This window comes from Xiphophorus maculatus, chromosome 15 (assembly GCF_002775205.1).
Source record: "Xiphophorus maculatus strain JP 163 A chromosome 15, X_maculatus-5.0-male, whole genome shotgun sequence".
NCBI classification, from domain to species: domain Eukaryota; kingdom Metazoa; phylum Chordata; class Actinopteri; order Cyprinodontiformes; family Poeciliidae; genus Xiphophorus; species Xiphophorus maculatus.
The window spans coordinates 3,777,799-3,797,087 of NC_036457.1; the positions used below are offsets into that span (position 1 = coordinate 3,777,799).

General features: G+C 37.1%; 2 protein-coding genes and 1 long non-coding RNA gene across 3 annotated transcripts; all 3 read left to right on the forward strand.

Annotated features, from left to right (window-relative positions):
- The first annotated feature begins 1,860 nt into the window (after positions 1 to 1,860).
- On the forward strand, positions 1,861 to 5,655 carry LOC111611361. Its single transcript, XR_002754013.1, has 3 exons — positions 1,861 to 1,950; positions 3,657 to 3,774; positions 4,589 to 5,655. It is a non-coding gene; the product is annotated as an uncharacterized LOC111611361 (long non-coding RNA).
- A 632-nt stretch (positions 5,656 to 6,287) lies between these two features.
- On the forward strand, positions 6,288 to 13,077 carry LOC106699913 (transcription factor E2F6-like). Its single transcript, XM_023347240.1, has 10 exons — positions 6,288 to 6,558; positions 7,521 to 7,769; positions 7,849 to 7,895; positions 7,974 to 8,020; positions 8,940 to 9,126; positions 9,672 to 9,827; positions 10,631 to 10,745; positions 10,865 to 11,012; positions 12,037 to 12,088; positions 12,178 to 13,077. The coding sequence occupies exons 1-9, from the start codon at positions 6,382 to 6,384 to the stop codon at positions 12,060 to 12,062; spliced, it is 1,152 nt and encodes a 383-aa protein (XP_023203008.1). The 5' UTR covers positions 6,288 to 6,381; the 3' UTR covers positions 12,063 to 12,088; positions 12,178 to 13,077.
- A 1,496-nt stretch (positions 13,078 to 14,573) lies between these two features.
- On the forward strand, positions 14,574 to 19,224 carry LOC111611408. Its single transcript, XM_023348089.1, has 8 exons — positions 14,574 to 14,629; positions 15,120 to 15,434; positions 16,180 to 16,454; positions 17,132 to 17,425; positions 17,763 to 18,038; positions 18,380 to 18,481; positions 18,558 to 18,586; positions 18,906 to 19,224. Exons 4-8 carry the CDS (start codon positions 17,257 to 17,259, stop codon positions 18,981 to 18,983), a joined length of 654 nt encoding a protein of 217 aa, XP_023203857.1. The 5' UTR covers positions 14,574 to 14,629; positions 15,120 to 15,434; positions 16,180 to 16,454; positions 17,132 to 17,256; the 3' UTR covers positions 18,984 to 19,224.
- Positions 19,225 to 19,289: the final 65 nt, after the last annotated feature.

The following is a 19,289-nucleotide window of genomic DNA, read 5'->3' on the forward strand; positions in this document are numbered from 1 at the left end:
TTAAAGAACCAGAACAGTCATTACAAATATGTTCAAATCTTTTGGTTTTCTCTGAAAATGATACATGTGAGAAATTCAAAACCTGTTAACCCATTTTCAGGACGTCGTTAAGGACTTCAGAAAACATGTTAAAGCTGTGGCGTCCTAAATTCAGTCCTGAAGACTTGGTGTACTGCTAACTGAAAAGTTAGTTAACATTAAAACACTACAACAACATGCTATTTGGCAGTAGCTAAAGCGCTACGTTTAACCATGTTGATGCCCACCATGATTGCTTTATTTCAACAGACTCATCGTCCATATGGACATAAAACCAGAACAAAGACATGATACACAACAACACATAAAAAACTGAAACTGATGGTACAGACTGAGAAACCTCAGAGACTCAGAATGGTCTTTATCTGCTTGCCCTTAGCAGTGCAGCTTGACTCTACATGGGTTTTCCATAATAATTGAGTACCAGTTATAGTGGTACAAAAAGTGCAACATGATTTATACGAAACACAAACACATGGAAGTTTTGTTAAGCTTTATTTTTGGTCTGCCATTTTCCTGAGAAACTCCAAATACCCACAGTTGCTGTTGTGGATTTTTATAAATGACTGCGTCAAAAAACTTGCTCTTTTGACGCAATCAGTCACCTCACTTCCTATCCAATCATTATCTGGCAACCTTTTGACCTGGAGTTTTCTGCCTGACTCAGCATGCTTGGAAATCCAGAGTAGTAGGTCCTAAAATAAGAGCCTGGTGCCACATAACTGTTGCCAGTGGAAAAGCCTCTTAACCACATGTAGTCAAGTAGGCGCTAGTCAAAGAGGGGCATTGGTTTCTAACAACCAGTAGTTGGATCCAGGTCCAATTTTGCATGCCAGGTTCCCAGCTTTATGAAGTGGGACCAGGAAGTAAGAAAAAATCTCTGCCAGAGAAACAAAAAACAACATTTTAGTGATTCTTTTAAATTTGTCAAATTCTTAGATACATCTACAAACAATAAGTTTCCTGCCACTTTAACTGGCTCAAAGCAGATATATCTGCACCCTGACTTAAAACGTGAATAGTTACAGAAATCTGATGCATACCATCTACATTCAGTCATTTCTTTCTGGCATGAAATTTCCTGAAGCAGTTAAGACCTAAGAAAATAACTGTCATCAAGTCTGTAAGTAGACTGTGCTCAGTTGTAATAATCCCTTCAAACAAAATGGCTGCTGGATTCATATTGTATAATTGTGTTGATAGATGGTGAATGAGCTTCCAGACGTGTGATGAGGCGGCTGTTTGGATCCATTCTAAGGCACGGCAGACTGTTTAATTATGGATCGGATTCATTCGCAGGGAAACTTCTGTCATCATCGGTGAAAATTGATGCAAATCGCCTCCATCAACATGCCAACACCTGGAAACAATGAAGCCGGGTCAGTTAGGAAAACAGAACAAGTGATGATGGAGATCTTTACTGCTGAAAACTGACGGAGTTTAGTTTAGGCATAATGCTGCCACCTGGTGGACAATCTGGATCACAACAGGAGGAACTGAATTAGTTTTCAAATGAAACGTGATTTGAGTTTGTGATCAGGCCTTTAATTTGCCAGATATTTTTTGATTTATTCTGAAGAGGTTTTAAAACAGCACACCTTCTCTTGAGCCAGGCAGTAATTATAAAACCGAACAATACGACAGATCTGATGTATCATTAGGAAGGACTGGAGTCACTAATGAAGCCGAAGCTGCCTGACATTTTAATTAGCACCACCTAGTGAACAATATGTAGAACTTCACCAGGATTTGTGGCACTAGTCAAACTAGTTTTGACATCAGAGATGTGTTTGGATTGTACTCTGAAGTTATGAGGATGTGATGAATTTAAATCCTCGCAGACTTGACGCTTCTTCTCTTCGGATAACTCTGACAGATGACGGTGGAAAGTTTCTTCAGATCGACCTAAAGGTGAGTTCAGCAGGTTGGAATCATCTTGATCTCTTAGACTGGATCAGAAAGGTTAATTTCAAACAGCTGTTAACTATTAAGGGGTAAGTTATGCCTACAAGCTATTTCAGTGTTAAAATCTCATGTAAAAAGCTAAATATTGATGTTTTCATCCTGTAAAATATATAACTATATGCTTTAGAACTTGAAAATGTGACTGAATACTCTGTATGTTGAGCATTTTTCTTAACATGTTATCCCAAAGTCTTAATGCTGCAAAAAATAAGCCAAATGCAATCTTATTTCTAACTTTAATTTTTCAGTAATTAATTAAAATTATTGTATTAAAGTCATAGTTCTGATATAAATGCTAAGAGGAAGTTCAGACATAAAGGACTGTGACGAGATGAATATAATTTACTGATAATCAGCAGAGATAAGAAAACCATTTGAAATGGTTTGACAGATTTATCAGGACATGGTGGGATTCATTTACATTCTACGCTTTTATTACCTGGATTGTTGAATAACCAGGAAACTTTATCATGATCAGTTTCATTAATAAATATGGAACAGAGATCAAACACAACTAAACTAAAAGATTTCAGGATCTGTCACCTGTTGAAAGATATTGCAGAAATATTTCATTTCATTCATATTTTTTCTTGATTTTCTTTTCAGTGCCTTAAATTGACAACAAGCCAAACCTGAACGGAAACAATTAAAAAATTAACTGGATGCACAAATTTTATTTATCTGAAGGCATGTAGTATTTAATTAAGCAGTGAAGTGACACCAGTTAAATGTTACATGGACAGAAAACCTTGTTTTATATTTTCTATACTATAAACTGTATCCACTGATACAGTTTTCTATTTTTGAAACTTAAATCACATCAGTTATATCTCTGCTTCACCAACATACAATAAGAAACGAAACATCTAAAACAGAATAAATGGAAAATAACCATACAAATAATAATGCTTAGAATTTGTCAATTTAAATATTTAACAAAATTATAAAAATCTAAGCAAATGCAGCAGAAAAAAATTATTCAAAAACAGAGAGCTAGAACAAGTGAACATATGACACTTTCTCTTTTATATTATTCATAAAGTACAAGTTAAGTGTGTAGGAGCCTCTGAACGTCATGTTTTCTGTTATACTGAAGGTCAGTGACATAAAATGGACTCTGCTGGACAAGAACTTCAAGCTGAAGCTCGATCCAAGAAACTGGTTGTGCGTAAATCATCAATAGATAAATATGCAGAATTTAAGAAGCAGAGGTTAGTTTAGATTTATGTGACTTTAGATGTTGTATTGATAAAAAACCTTAAAAGAAAAGATAGATTAAAAGAAAAGCCAAATTAGACTAAGGAAATATTTGGGAGATAATCCTGATGGATTAGTTTTATTTAAACAGCCAGAGATGTCTTGGAGCTGTGCAGAAATGTGTAAGATTTTAAACATTGTTAGTTTTCACTGTGTGGATTTCTTGGCAGTAAAACGAAACTGAGCTGAATTTATTGCTTAACTTGCGCCTTTAAAAACTACACACGAACACTTGAAGCTTTTCAAACATGATTTTTGTGGTACATTACCTTGCAATCTGTAATTCAGCAAGTTGTTGATCATTTGTAATACAAATTAGATTCTGGCATAAAATCTTGGTTTCCTGACCTGTGCAGAAATATCTGAACATCATCTGGTTTTCTGTTTTGCTAAAGTTCTCAGCAAGAACACAAAATAGATGCTGCTACACCAGTAAATCAAGCTGAAGCTGGATTCAAGAGTTTGCTCAAGCGTAAAATATGAATGGACAGAGACATTGACTAGAAACAAAGAGTAAGTTTCCTTTTACCCTATGCTCTCTTCATGTTTTACAATGAAAACAAGGGAAAGAAAATGTATCAATATATTTTCAAGTTTTTGAATTGTAACATGGGAACAGCTTGTCTATAGAAATCTGAAATCAAATAATTAATCTGTCATGAGACACTAGAGAAACATCAAACGACAAACTAAGAAAAAATCCTTGATACAAAGTGTAACCCTGCCTAAAGAAGAGACGCTGATCTAATTATCTGACAAATGCACAAAATAAAATTAGGTGCTGCACAATATTAGATAAAGATCACTGGATTAAATTCCCTGCCCTCATGAAGATGATGAAGTAGATCTGGAAATTGGAGTTTCAACCAGAGTTTTTTTTTTTATTATTTTCTCTATATTCCAATATTACTAATATTCCTTCCCCTCTGCCTGTGTGAACCTCAGCATCTGGTCTAAAATCAGCACAGAGGTGCGTGACAGTCCAGCCATTCCTTTCTGGTATCTGCCAATCCAGTTTCACCAGGAAACATTTCATAAGTTTCACTAGACACGAAATGTTTTAGTTACAAATGTTGGTCACAGACTGTAGGATGGAAAAACCCGACGTTCATCAGATTTTTTCTAATTAATTTTACATGACAGAAATTGCAACAAAGAGCATTAAAATCTGAAGCCTAGAAGTGATTCTATAATCTCAAACAAACAATTCCAGATGATTAAGAAGTAAAGTTATGATAAAACTGAAAAACAATGTTCAAAGCCCCGCCCAGACTCAGATTGGTAAATGCGTGACAGCGGGCTGACGCCTTTCCTTGTTTCTGTCTAGTCAACAGTAGCAGGAATGTTGTCCGAAAGGAGGAGTTTGCATAGCCATCAGTTACAGACGAATCAAGAGGAATGACTGCAAGTTTGGAGAGAATGAACTTTCCTGGAGACTGAGCTGCCCTGATGGTGGATATTCTATCTGCCACGGGAACAATCAGATATTCATCCCGTCCTCATCCTGGTCCCACAGCTGTGTATGTGGACTGTTCGTCTGGCATCCTGTCCTTCTACAGGGTCTCATCCGACACAGAGCTCCATCTCTACACCTTCAACACCACCTTCACTGAACCACTTTATGCTGGCTTTGGGTTCACCTCATATAACTCCTCAGTGTGTCTGAGGAGTCATGTTCTCTATAGTAAACATGACAGTTATTTGACAAAACCTTAATCTTTAATAAATAAGTAAAATAAAATTAATTTGTGAATTTCAAGCTCTCACAATTTTTCCCGTCTCAATCTTTAATGTGCTTTGAAACTAAATCTGTGTTCGATCAACATTTTTCTGCGTCTTTGACCACATTCAAACTACACGTTTTCTATTACAATATTGCAATCTGTTTTCAATTTGTATGTATTTTTTCTATTCCTGGATGTTGAAATCCCTTCTAAGCTTGTGATTATTGCTTCTCACAAGATAATCATTATTGATCTGTTTGCATATATGCAATGAAAAGAAATCCATTTTATGAGGATTCATTCACTTTGATCAAAAAAATACAAATCTTATTTGATTTGACATTTTTAGTCTACAATAGGGCAACTGTAGTTTTCATTCAGATAGCAGCAGGTCTGTTTGGTTATTTTTTTTCCCTTAAATGTAATAATTGTTTCAAAACATGTTTTTGTATTTGCTCGTGTTATCTTTATTTTATATCAAATTGTATTTGTTCTGAAGCACATAAGTGTGTCCAAAAAAACTGAAGATAATTATAAAGTTTAGAAACTGTATGACAAGAAACGGTGGATGTAAAAAAACTTCTTAAAGTTCATCATATTTTTGTGGAATGTATTACTTATGAATCAGAAAGAAGGCAGTTCCCAAAATAAAGAAAAACAATGAACATTACATTTACAATTGATAAAATTATTGGTATTAATGTCGGTGAAGTATTAGGTCAAATTAAGAGAAGTGTCTATTGGGGTTGCCTTCCCCAGATAAAAGAATAGAAGCTGACTAATAAACTATTATTTTAAAGTCACAAATGTGTTCTGTGAAGCTGAAATTGTGTTTAAGCTGGTGTACCTCAATGGTATAGAGAAATACTTGAAATTATTCCAAAGTACAGTAGAGTCTCAGTGTAACGAAAACGGAAACGGACAAACCTTTGGCGGCCCCTGATGGACTACTTTCTCAGTGCATTCAACTGGGTATAAAATCTAACAACTCATTTTCATGTACTTAAGTATTTTATTCATTTTTTTATTTATCGTATTTAGTTCCCTTTCTCCATCCCAATAATAATAATAAAGTGAAAGTAAGTGATTTTTGGAAAATACAAACTTAATAGAGAGAATTTAGTTTATTAATGCGAAGTTGAACTAAGTTCTCAGCATTAGGGTTTTGTTTTTTTGTTTTGTTTTGTTTTATCTAATGTCCATACTCCAGCCCAGTAGGTGGCGGTAATGCACCATATCACAGTTGCCCAGCCAACCGCCATAAAAAAAAGAGAACTTGTACTTCCGGATCAGAGACCTGATAGTTTCCTGAGGCGCGCGACGTAAACAGACTGCATGCGGCGGGAATGTGGATGTGTTTTTCCTGAAGTTTTTGTCCCGGTTTTCCAGCCGGAACATGATCCCTGCCGCCGCTTCCCGCTGGGTTCGGAAGGAAAACAAGCCGGTGTTCAGCGGCATGTGGAAGTGCGTCGTGTCCGGGTGTCCGAGCCGCATGGGGAGCGTGAACCGGGGCGCCTTGAAGCGAGGACCGAAACGGTTCTTCAGGTTCCCCACATCTCCGGACCGAGTAAAGGTACGGCGGAGGCTTCGGGAAGTAGTCCAAGCCCTGAAGTAGCTGTTGTTTTCCCTGTTTGGTCCAGTATATTTCCTGGTCTTTAAAAAGTCTAATGGCACAATAGAAAGTGAGGGAAAATGTGCATTTCCGAGATTTATTCCCAATCCCAATGTCTGAAAGTGTTTCCTTCTTTCTGCAACTTCTGCACTTCTTCATCCTAACATGTTTCCTTCTGTTCTTCCTTCATTTTGACCTTAATTGTGTTAATATCTTCTATTGCTGCGTCCTTCCATCTGTCCTGATTCTCTTCTTTTTCCTATTCTTTCTTTTTTGTGTTCTTCTTCTATCCTATCTTTTTATGTTTCTTTGTGTTTACTTCCATGGATTCTGCATTTCTCTCCTTCATCTAATTATTTTTGCATCCTTTCCTCCTTTTCATTTCCTATTTCCTTACATCTTCCTTCCTTTCATTCTACCCCTTCCTTCCTTCATTCCTTCCTTCCTTATGTCCTTCTCTCCTCCCATCTTTCCATGCATCCTGTCTTATTTCCTTCTTTGGATCCTTCCTTCCATGTTTTTTTTTCATCCTTCACTTTGTCCTTGTTTCTTTCCTTACACTCTTCCTTGTTCCCTTCCTTCCTTTTTGTTCTTTCTTCTTTTCCTTTCATTTTCCCTTATTTTCTTTTTTCCTACCATTATTCCATATTTCCTCTCTTGTTTCCTTCTCTTACTGTGTGACCTTCCTTGTCTCTCCATCCTTTCTTGTTTCCTCGCCACCCTCCCTTTTTGTCTTTTTTTAAATCCGTTCTTCTTTCCTTGCCTCCTTCCTCTCCTTATGCATGTTTTTCTTTCATCTTTCTTTGTATTTTATCATATTTCCTTGTCTTTTCATTTGTCCTTCATTCATTCTTCTAATTTGTTTTGTGTCCTCTCATCCCTCCTTGTCTCCTCTCCTCCCTCCATGCCTCCTCGTCTCCTAGGTATGGCTGGCGGCGTTGAGGGAAACCGATAAGGATCCGTCTGAGCAGCATTTCATCTGTGAGGATCACTTCCTGCCGGAGGATATTTCAGGAAACGACGTTCGGAGCGACGCCATTCCCATCATGCCTCCTTATCTGGACGGGCCACAGTTCCCGACCGGCGCCGATCCGTTACTGGAAGAGGAGCAGTGGGCGACCGGCGGCTGGGGTGATGAAGAGGAGGAAGATGAAGATGAGGCACCAGAGCAGGTCTGGAGTCAGTTTCTACCTCTTTCATCGAATCTTTAATGCGAGATAAAAATAATAAAATCTGGTTTCTGATCTCCAGAATCCAAACAGACGTGCTCAGAACCCATCAGAACCTGATGTGAAGAGGTACCACAGTCTCAGAAACCGGGTCAAATTCACCAAATTACAGGGAAATCTAAATAATATTTGTTTCCTTTTCTTCAGTGAATTTTGTCCTCAGGATAAAACGACCGACTGGTTCATCAGAGAAGGTGAGTCACGACAAATTAGTTTCTATTAATTATGAAATAAATGTTTATTTTCCAATAATTATGAGATAAATGTTTTTCTAACTAATAACTATGGGATAAATATCTTTATTCATTTTGATGGCTGGAAAATTTGCAAACCAAATCCTGGATTCTTTTCCTCCGTTATTGATTTCCTCTTCTTTCTTTTTTTTTGCTGTTTTTCAAACTATTTAATGTTTCTAGAAAGTCACAATATATCAGCATTATCATCTGCTTCCTTCCTTTCACCCTTACTTCTTTCCTTCCTTTCATCCTTCCTTCTTCCCTTCTTTTCACCCTTACTTCTTTCCTTCCTTTCATCCTTCCTTCTTCCCTTCTTTTCACCCTTACTTCTTTCCTTCCTTTCATCTTTCCTTCTTTGGTTTCTTTCACCTTTTCCTTCATCCATCCTTCATTGCTTCCTCTACTCATCCTTCCTTTCTTTCATCTTTCATTACTTTCCATCCTTTCACATTTCTTTGCTTCTTTTTCATTATTTCATCCATCTTTTTATCGTTCCTTCCATCTGTTAATCCATTCTTCCTTCACTGCTCTCTTCCATCCATCCTTCATTTCTCCTTGTTTCAGCTCATGAACCTGTTTTCAGGTGATGCCTGATACATCAGCGTTAACATCGGTACCGGTCCGATAAATGAAACCAGGCCGACATTTTAAACTGTGTCCAAAGTTTTGGTAATATTGGTGAATATTGGAAATCAACCATTCAGTATAAATATTGAACGTTGCCCCAAGATTTCATATCGATGCATCGCTAATGTTTTAATATCAGGCCAAGATAAATAAGTAAAGTAATATTTTTTGTTTGAATCATGCTATTGATTAAGTGTTAAACCAGCCTGGCTCTGTTGGCACGGTAACATCACAGCGGTTCTGTCTCCAGGTACTCCTCTGACCCGGCTCACGCGGGGTTTCCTCCAGCTGCTCATGGCCGACCCAGACGCCTTGCTGGACGTCAGAGAGGCGGCGGAGAAGCTCCAGACCCACACACACCGAGTCCAGAGCGTCGTGGACGTCCTGCAGGGTGTCGGACTCGTCCAGAGCGACTCGGATGAGCGGGTCCGGTGGATGTAAGCGGCTGGAATCGGTTCTGTTCAGAGTCTCTGTAAAAGATTCAGGAATGAGATCAGCAGAGAAACCGTTCAGGTCACAGAGGAAGGAAAACATTCCTGATTAAAACCAGTTCAGCCAGTACCACAGACTGGAAATGGTCCTTCTGGTTCTGTCTGTCCATCCTTCTATGTCTCTGTCATTCTGTCTTTCCATCCATCCTTCTTTGTCTTTTCATCTTTAATTTAATTCTTTCATTTTTCCTTCTTTGTTTCCATCTATCTATTCATCCATCTTTCCTTCCTTCTTTGTCTCTTATCTGCCCTTTCATCCTTCCTTACATCCATCCTTGCTTCCTTTAATCCTCCCTTCCTGATGTCAGTAGAAACATCTGCAGTAAATTCACAGCAAATTTTAATTTAAATATTAAATCAGACATTTTTTTAAACATGTTTTCTCCAAACTCCTTGTTGTGTTTCCGTGTTTAAACTGAAATCTGGAATCCTTGAACCAGAATCTCTCCCTCTCCTTCCCTCTCTCTCGTTCTCTCTCTTTCTCTGTTCAGAGGAAGTAGCCCCATCTTCAGCTTCCTGTGGAGAGACACTTTGACCTTCCTGACGATGCTGCAGGGGCTGAAGGTCATGGAGGAGGAAGTGGACCGTCTCTTTAAATCCTGCGCTCAGCAGCTCTTCGACCTCACTGAGGATGAGGAGAACTCTTCATATCCTTCTGAGTCTGACTGAGGAGCTTCTGCGTCTAAATATCTTACAGATATGAAGCTGGTTTGGTGTTTATGTTGCGATAATGAAGCAGCAGTTTGATCTTTCCAATCCACGACATAAACTTTAATTGAAAAATATTTATTTTAGATGTAAAAACAAGACAATAAAAATAATGCTGTTTTTTTTAGTCTTGTTGTTTATGTAGCAATGTATCTGGGAAGATGACATATGCTAAGTTGCTTTTGCACTAGCTAGCTCCGTCCAACCAGAACAGTATGCGCAACAATAAAGTTCAGCCATTTCATTCTGAGTTGGAGCGCGTTGAAATAAAACACAGTGAGGAGGGGAGATGAAGATGAGACACGCTGGTGTTTGTGCTTCCAGCAGTACGCTGCGAAGATCTCCAGTTTCTAACTCAAACTGTTTACATTTAGCATCATTTTCACAGATTTATTAGTGATGTCTCACAAAACTTAAAGATGCTTAATTTTTTATTTCAACAGCTATGCATTTCTATCCAGTTTGTTTTGAGTTTGCATTAGCTCCTGCTAATGCTGTTAGCCGTAGCTAACCTAGTAAACAGTAGATGATGCTTGTTTCAACCAATGGCTCACGCATAGCGACATTAAAACGTAGGTGAAAAATGGAATGAAGATGAACAATTTCTAAAGTAACTATAAGTTTTTACTTTCCCTAACCAAAAACCTTTAGGTTAAAATGACAATTCCAACATATTTAGACCAACTGGTTTAATTAGTTGTGGTTCTTTTGAGAAGCGTTTTGATCTTTAACTTTTCTTCACGCTGGCCTACGTCCGCTGCGATGACATCTGTCGCCTTGGAGACCTGCAGCATCAGACGGTGATCGTCATCAAATCTCCCCCAGAAACGAAGCTGATCATTCCTCCTCCTGACGAGGTGAGCAGATCCCAGGGGAGAGCAGCCGATCCCAGAGAGATGGATTCATTCTCCCTGGTTTTATCTGAAATGATGAAACTAGATTAAAGCTGATTGTTTTTCTGGTTCCGGCGCTTCAGGACGGGATTCGGATGCAGCTGAAGTCGGAGAACGGTCCCATCATGGCACTGACCTGTGACGTGGGAACTTTGACCTCTGAACTCACAAACAACAGCGTGGCATTCTCGGCGCTGGAGAGTCGCGTCAGGGCGTGTACGATTGATGAAGGTACCTGGAATAGAGTAATCAGAAATACTTCTAAAACTTTGGGTGGATTTTAAATATTACTTTACGATCATCTCATCTGTGTCACTTTAGTTTATTCTTCATTTGAAGGATAAACTCGTCATCTCTGCTAAATTATTTTCCGAAATACTCTTATTTCTCCACATACAGATGTATCTAAATAAAGTGGAATATCATTGAAAAGTATATTTATTTCAGTAATTTAATAAAACATTTTAAGTTTATTGACTCTAGGCACTAAAATGGTCATTAAGTCACATATTGGTACTTTTTACTGGAAAATTACCTTAAAAATTGCACGTTTTCCTACACATTGTTTCTTTCCATGAAATTTTCCATCAATATTTTTGGATTGAGCTTGTGCCGCAGGCAGTCAAAAGCAACTCAGATGATTTTCCCTTGGTATTCAGGTAAGGTGATTCTGATGTTGTCCTGGTTCAGCAGTGGATTGGGACATTTGTGCTCAGAGACATCGGCATGTTTTCATTTTTGAAGCTCCGATTCCATCTTTAGTTTTCGCTTTTTGAATCTCGCCTAAAGACTCGAATGGCTTTACTTCGCAATTCTCCCAAATCTGTGGTTATTCCTGCTGTGCAGTTTTTCCTTCCACTTAACTTTCCATTCGTATTTCTGGGTCAGCATGCAGGTAAGCAGGGTTCCTCATGATGTAGCCCCTAATTTTGCCAAAACTTAACATTCTGGTTTTAAAAACTCTTTTCTTATTGGAATCATTTAATGATTTTGTAAGCAAAAAAAATCCACAAAACGAACAAAGAAATGCTTAAAATATGTTTTATAATAAAATGAATGAAATAAATGAACTTTTCAATGTTACATTAATTTAATGAGATGTTTTTATTACACTGATAAATACTCGACTACTGACCGAAGCCATTTGCTTTAAATTGGTTGATTTCTCTATTATTTTTCTGTCTGACTTTCTTTAAATCCTGAAGTTCAAAAGGAAAACTGATTAAATGTTTGACTTTTATTCACCTGCCACTAGTGGTGAACAAGAAGATGAAGATCTAGGAAGAGGATGAAGATTTTCTCAGCAGGTAAAGGGAGAAATTATCGTTTTATGGAGAGATTTGTATTTATAAGCAGAAATATCGGTTTATTTCATCTGTTTATTCTTTTTTTGTAGGATGAAAACCCAACGATGCGTCAAACTGAAGGAACTCTGAGGTGGAAGAGGAAAACCTCTGAATGTTCAGTGTTGGGTTCAGAACTGACTGGAAATTTGAACCTGGATTAAAGTTTCTTTCTGTTTGAACGTTGATGGGGGGAAAATAACCAGTACCACAGCGCCCCCTGTTGGCTGAACCAAAAGCTGCTGCCTTTCTTTTTGGATCATCTCAGCCACCTCATCTTCTCAGTTCAACAATTTAAACTTTGATAATTTTTTTGTTAAACTGGGAGGTAAACGGAGACCAGAACAAGCTGCTGGTTTAACTGGTGGATGGACTGAAGATCTCAAACCAACTTTTTTTTCTTTCTTCGAACTTTAACCTCTTTGCTGTTTTTATCCAAAGTAGAGAAGCAGGAGAGATGAACAGCTGGTCAGAAACTCAAAAATCCAATACTTTTCTGTACTGTGAATGCAGCACTTGAAGCATTAATGGGAAGCGCTCTTTAGTGTCTTCAAGCCGTTTAAATTGAAACTAAGACGTAATTCAGGCTGCAGGGCGGCGAGAGAGAGCAAGACTTTCATCAGATAACTGGAAGGATGGACATATTGCAAAAGACTTGCTCTTTTTTATTATTTTGAACTTTCTGTTGTTGTACATGCTTGATTTGAAAATATTAGGGGTCTTAGTCGTCACACACATTTAGTCTGTGTAATACTAACCACACTTATGAGTGGTTAGTTTTAGCATTAAGATGCTAAAATCTATTTAAAATGTGAAAATCCTTAATCCTTCAGTCAAAAACCCTATTTTACATTAAGTGCTTTCTCACACAGTGTGACGTCTCACCTACTCTAAATGCAACTTAATAATAACGGCGGAAAGGCTGGAATAAATATTTTCTTTACTAACCTGGAGACATCTCTGTTTGGTTTTATTTTTCATTTTCATGAAGGAGGAACAGAAATGAGTTTTGATAGAAACGTGTTAAATGTTAAAATGTTCCTTTGTTTGTGTTGCTGCTGTTTCTCTTTCATCTGTTTGAGTTGAAAGAGAAGAAACCAGATATCCAGATGGGATCAGCAGAAGCGAAAATGCTCCAACGCAACACTGAACTTAAAAGTTAAACTATTTTTTACTTCTTAGTTTCTTTATATATTCTGAGATTCGCAAAATATATTGAAACCAATAAAAGATTCGACTTCAGAGTTAAGAAATAATCCCTCATTTTCTGTCTTTAACCAAACTGGTTTGTACAAATTACTTGAACTAAACCCTAATTATTTTGAAAAAGAAATCATTCTGAGTGAATTACCTCCACAGCATGCAAAGAGCAGCTATACATTCCTATTAATAATCTAATTATTTCATTTGATATGTGCTGAAGCAGAGACAAAGGGATTTTTTTATACTGTTTGCATGTTTGTTGGCTTTTATTTTTTTACTTGCACGATAGAAGCGTATGGTAAAAGAAAGGACTGAATTCCTGTATCATTGCCTCAATCACACCATAACGATGCTGAGCAGCCAATCAGAGGCAGATAAATCTAATATCACAGTTTAATGCATATTTGTTTTCACATAAACTTCAAAATAATTATTTTAAGAACACATCAAGTGACCAAAACTGTCTGTGGCATTAATTTCTTAAACCAAATCCAAACTATTTTGCTTTTAATAATGATGATAACTAAGTCAAGTCCATTTTCTGATGGACTTGAAAGAACTTTCATAAAGGAAACAACCATTAAAGCTCAGTTTGATTCTCTGATGGACTCTGGTGGACTCTGGTCCAGACAGCTGGCATTTCTTCTGCTGCTGATCTGACTGGTTGTAGCATCAGATCAATATTAACTGCCAGCAGTAGAGGGGCTGGTGGGTTCTGATAGATGACTAACTCAGCAGCAGAGCATTCTGGGATTTATAGTATAAGTGGTGAAAGCTCTAGTAAACATTTTTATTCTAAAGTATTTATATTTTCTGCTGTAAGGATCCAGTTGGACCTGTTTGGATTCTGTTCTGACTGGGTTTATCAGAGTCTCAGAGCTGCTGGGTGTCGGTGGACTAACCGCAGCCTCTGGTGTGCATGACAGGTTATCTCTGACTGCTCAGGCAGGAAATTAGAACAAGTTGTACAAAATATATACAGTTAAAAAAGAGGAAATAAAATCCTAGTCTGCTGTCCTTTACCTGCAGATTCTTCATCTAAAACATCTCAGTGTTACAAAGTGAGTTAAATAGTTTATCTGTTCATTTTAACTGAAGTTATGTAACTGTGCTTCATTCTGCGGTTTTCTGTCAGTCTCTAGAAAGTGATAAGAGCAAAATGACAGGATACATTGCAACCAGGAAATATGATCAATATTTTCAGATCAGCAGCAGAGAAAAGACTCTCAGTTCAGCGGCTGATAGACGGACAGGAGATGTTGGTTCTGGTTCTGGTTCTGGTCGTTGTGCTTCAGTTTGAAGGTAAAGATCTGTTTTCTTTGGTTTACTGTTGCATTTTATGAAAATATGAGAATTAATATTTAGAAGTTATAATTGCCTATTAGTTAATCAAGTTTTTACTAAGCATATAAAACGATGTGGAAAAAAATTGGATTTAACATTTTTCTTTTGTCAACTCAAACTTGTAATCTGACAGATTAAAACGTTAATTTATGCTGCTATAAAAATATCTTAGATTTTTAAGGGATTGAAAATAAAAAAGATTGTTATAGCAGTTGCCCTGCGACAGACTGGCGACCTGTCCAGGTGACCCCGCCTCTCGCCCGAAACGATCGCTGGAGATGCAGCAGGACCTCCTGACGCCGACAGGGACCCGGGTGTTAGAAAATGGATGGATGTTATAGCAATAAATCTAACATTGTGCAACAAAGATTTTAAAGAAGTACAAACCTTCACAGTTTTTGTGAAGGATGAATTGTGTCAAACTTTAATGTCTTTGTTTCTGCTGCAGGAACCAGAGGAGGAGAAATTCATCTCTATCACAGAGAAGGAGAAAATGTTGTTCTACCTTGTAACATTCCCGCATCGTCTTACCAATGCTCCAATGTTAACTGGTTTTACAACAAGGGTAAAAATACAAATACTCAGCAGAAGGTTTTCAAAGGAAGAGTTATTCAGAGTTTACCTCCGTATGACAAGTTTAATGTGAGCAGCAGCTGCTCTCTGACCATCAACACCATCACTGCTGATGATGCTGGAAGATACACCTATAGACCTGGTTCAGGAACCTCCTCAGATCATTTTGTCTATCTGAATGTTTTAACCAGTGAGTATGTAGACCTGAATGATTTAACTCTCAGACTCTTTGCTTCTGATCAACTTGGTGAAATGTTGGTCAGATGTTTCTGACATCATCAGTTCTGATTTCCTTTTTCTCTGAAACCTTGAACTTCTTTGGACTTTAACATGAGGGAACGTCTCAGTGACCTGATGCAGTCAGAAGTTCACATGTTGTTCTGTCAGAGAAACAATCATTTATTTAGATTCAAATAAACATTACCCATCAGTCCACACACCTGGTTTAACTTTGCAGTCAATATATTACATCGAAGACATTAGTTTATTTGTTAAACATTGGTTTACCTACCAATGATTGACGTAAACTCAAAATGCAGTTTAAATGTCTGCCCTGTACCTCTGTTGGGTTTCTGCTACTTCCTGTTCCAGCTTCCATCAGGAAGTCGGCTCATCAGAGTGAACGTTGTGCTCGGCTGCTGAGGATGTTTAGATTAATCAGTTTATCTCTTATGGTGGATCAATGTTTGATCAAACTACTGAATCATTTACTTTAAAGATGTCTTGTTTTTTTCCGTCATGCTGATGAAAACCTGCTGAGATTCATCAAATAACATGAAGACCAAATCTAAAAAAGTTATCAAAATGTTACATTGTTATTAGTTTATATTCTACTGTCTGAAGCCTGAGACACTTAACCCTTTAAGGTTTTCACTTTAGAAAAAGTTACTTTAACATCTTCTAGACTTAGACAACAGTTTTTATTTTTCTTTCAGTTTCAAACGAATTTTCAACAAAGGATGATTTTGCATTAGAGTGTTCCCTGGAGAGATACAGTGGGTTGGATGTTTGTCCAGAGAACAGTTTCCGCTGGTTGGATGAACAGGAACTGAACTGACTGAAGGTGTTTGTTTCGACTTAAGAGGACCGAGACTCTGTGTTTCCTCTCTAACTGTGAAGAATGAGAGCGACACCAGCAGAAACTACACCTGCCAGTTTGTTGAAGGAAACAGAGTGAAGGCTGAAGATCACTACACAAGTGAGGTTAAAGGTGTGACACTTTTTATTTACTGAGGAAATTAGATAAACAGCAGGTATTAGGAATCAATAGTCTGTTTAAAAGTCTAAACCAGTTTTCCACCTGAAACAAAACTGTTTAATTAATTACTTTTTTTATGCCTGATAAATAAGAATGAAAGTTTAAATCACTGAAACAACCTTTATGAAAGAAAGAGGACAAACTTATCACTACAAAATTAAAGCTAGTGTTTTACATACAGTGGTACTAAGTGAGATTTATGTTCATAACATGAACATATGTGAAAGCAAAGACTGATAACTGAAGATATTTCAGATTTGGGTCTTTTCCTTTACTTACTTTTGACTCAATCAGCATAAATATTAGAATTTATACAATTTTGTTGTGTTGTAATTATTTTTCAAGCTTTTTCCCCCCTTTTTTAATTCCTTTGTCATCTTTTACAAACCTGACAAAAATATGGCTACGTGTGTAATAGTTTTATATATTTTTGTTTGTGCAGTTTGAAGAGAAAAATCTCTGGTTTCAGTTGTTGAATGCTGATAAATTCCTTTATGAAAATATTGTAAAATATATCCTTTTTTTGCATTCAGAGAAACCGATAATAGGTAGTACAACACACAGACATTATTATTATTATTATATAATTAATAGCTAAATGTAGAGCAAAATATTTCTCTCTTTCTCAGGAGTTGTCACAACAGAACAAGTCCATCTCTACCACAAAGCTGGAGATGAAGCTGTTCTGCCCTGTAACAGACCTTCATCATCATCATGTTCCTCTGTTAACTGGCTTTATAAGAGAAATGAAGACATGAAATATCAACAGGAAGTTCAGAGAGGAATCGTTCAGAGTTCACCTCGTTCTGCCAGGCTGAGTTTGGACAGAATCTGTTCTCTGATCATCAACAACATCACAGCTGAGGATGCTGGACGTTACCGCTGCAGATATAATGCATATGTTTATCTAAACATGCTGATCAGTAAGTAATCTAAATAATGACTCTACCTGCTGATTTCAGTCTTTTTAAGATCTGACTGTTTAGATCATGATGTGTTTTTAGTTCAGTCAGGACTGGAACTGGATCCGTCTGATTTTAGAGACTGAAATCTGTTCAGTTCTCTCATTATGATGATATTTATGTTGTAGTGGTGAAACTAATTTAATGATATTTCCAATGGCTAATCTTTGTATTTTATCGCAAAATGTTTTGTCTGCAATGTTTCCATAGAAAAGCTGCTGATCATTACCATAAAAATAAAAGATTTTCTCTATGAAAAGTCTTAATAATGAAATGTGATTTTCTTATTTTCTTTCAGTCTCCTCATCTCCTACTGTTGATCCAACAAAGAATGAAGACGTAACATTATTCTGTTCTCTGTTGAGATACAGATCATCAGGTTCTTGTCCAGATAAAAGTCTCCTCTGGTTGAACGAAACAGGAAGTGAGCTGACTGAAGGTGATGGATATAAATCTGGAGGACAGACTGGTTGTGTTTCTCTTCTGACTGTGAATCTTCAGAGCAGCAGAAGATTCACCTGCCAGTTTGTTGAAGGAAACGAAGTGAAGATAGAAGCTCAGTATGGATCTGAAGGTATGAAGTCTTATTCTTATAAATAAGTTAAAATTTTGCACTGAAACACATCAGCTTCTGTGTAAATATCTCATTGATTTATTGTGAATCTTATGATTAAACAATATATTTCTAATTTATTGTCAATAATTTGGACACTTTGACTTTTCACACCACAGTTTCTATGTAGATCTCCAGTTTTCTTCTCCATCATGGTGGTTCAGGTTCTCCTTGGTTCTACATGTGGATCCAAAGTCACAAACACTCAGATTGATGTTCAGTCCACCATCATGTTCAAACTATTTTCTTCCTAAATCAGATGAAAATGATCCCATCAGGTTGTTGCTCCGTCTCCTCCTCAGGCCCCCCCGCCTCGTCTCCTCTGAGCTTCATCATGTTGACTCTGAAGATCACAGGACTGATCCTGATGGTTGGAATCACTGTTGGTATCATCAGAACCAGAGGTGAGGAAACTCAGCTACAATGGAGACGATTTACACAGTTCTTACTTTAATCACTTTATTCTGTTTTTCACTGCAGGGAGAAAAAAGCCTCAGAAAGACATTAATGTAAGAGAAACAATCATGAAAAATACATTCATAGACCTTTTATATGTAGATTATAAATGACAATCTTGTTTCTTTAGACTTGAAATTTCCATCTTGTAACATCAATTGCCCAATATTGCTTTATTCTTCTTCTTTTTAAAACCTTTACCTGAAAACATCTCAGAAGAAAAACATGATTTGACTTTTAAATCATGTAAAACTGTTATTTTTGCCTGTATTTTCTCATTACTATCCTTTGTGATGCTTTTGAAGTTTCTCTCTAAATGTCCCTTTTGTGTCTGTAACTGTTTTATCCAGTCAATATCTGCTTGTATCTCAGGTTCGTTTTGCTGTTGATGACGACACAGTGACCTTTGAAAATGATGGAGAACGTTCTGCTGCCGCCGCGCTCCACTGAGCTTCATCACATCCATGAAGATTCATTAAAAAAGCTTCATTTTAACTGTAAACCAGTCCAAAAGGATATTTTGCATTGAGTTAACTGCATATGTAATTTTAATTGTGTTAAATTCAGTGTTGATTAAAAACACCGTAGATAAGATAAAAGCTGATTGTTTAGTCTAGAATAGTTTGGGATAAGATGCTTTAAATGTGTTGTTTGCTTCCTGTTTGGTGTAAATAAAAGATTTGTCACATATTTTGTCGTATTTCAAAGAACTCGTGTTTTATAAAAGGAAATCATGTAGAGCAGGAGGGATTTGCT

Bases quoted from the DNA above. Each gene is read 5' to 3' on its own strand.
- LOC106699913 (XM_023347240.1), top strand. From the start codon at position 6,382: ATGATCCCTGCCGCCGCTTCCCGCTGGGTTCGGAAGGAAAACAAGCCG. The intron at 6,559-7,520 runs GTACGGCGGAGG...CTCGTCTCCTAG, and splicing joins CATCTCCGGACCGAGTAAAG to GTATGGCTGGCGGCGTTGAG. The intron at 11,013-12,036 runs GTACCTGGAATA...ACCTGCCACTAG, and splicing joins GGCGTGTACGATTGATGAAG to TGGTGAACAAGAAGATGAAG.
- LOC111611408 (XM_023348089.1), top strand. From the start codon at position 17,257: ATGAAATATCAACAGGAAGTTCAGAGAGGAATCGTTCAGAGTTCACCT. The intron at 18,039-18,379 runs GTATGAAGTCTT...TCTCCTCCTCAG, and splicing joins AGCTCAGTATGGATCTGAAG to GCCCCCCCGCCTCGTCTCCT. The intron at 18,587-18,905 runs GTAAGAGAAACA...CTTGTATCTCAG, and splicing joins AGCCTCAGAAAGACATTAAT to GTTCGTTTTGCTGTTGATGA.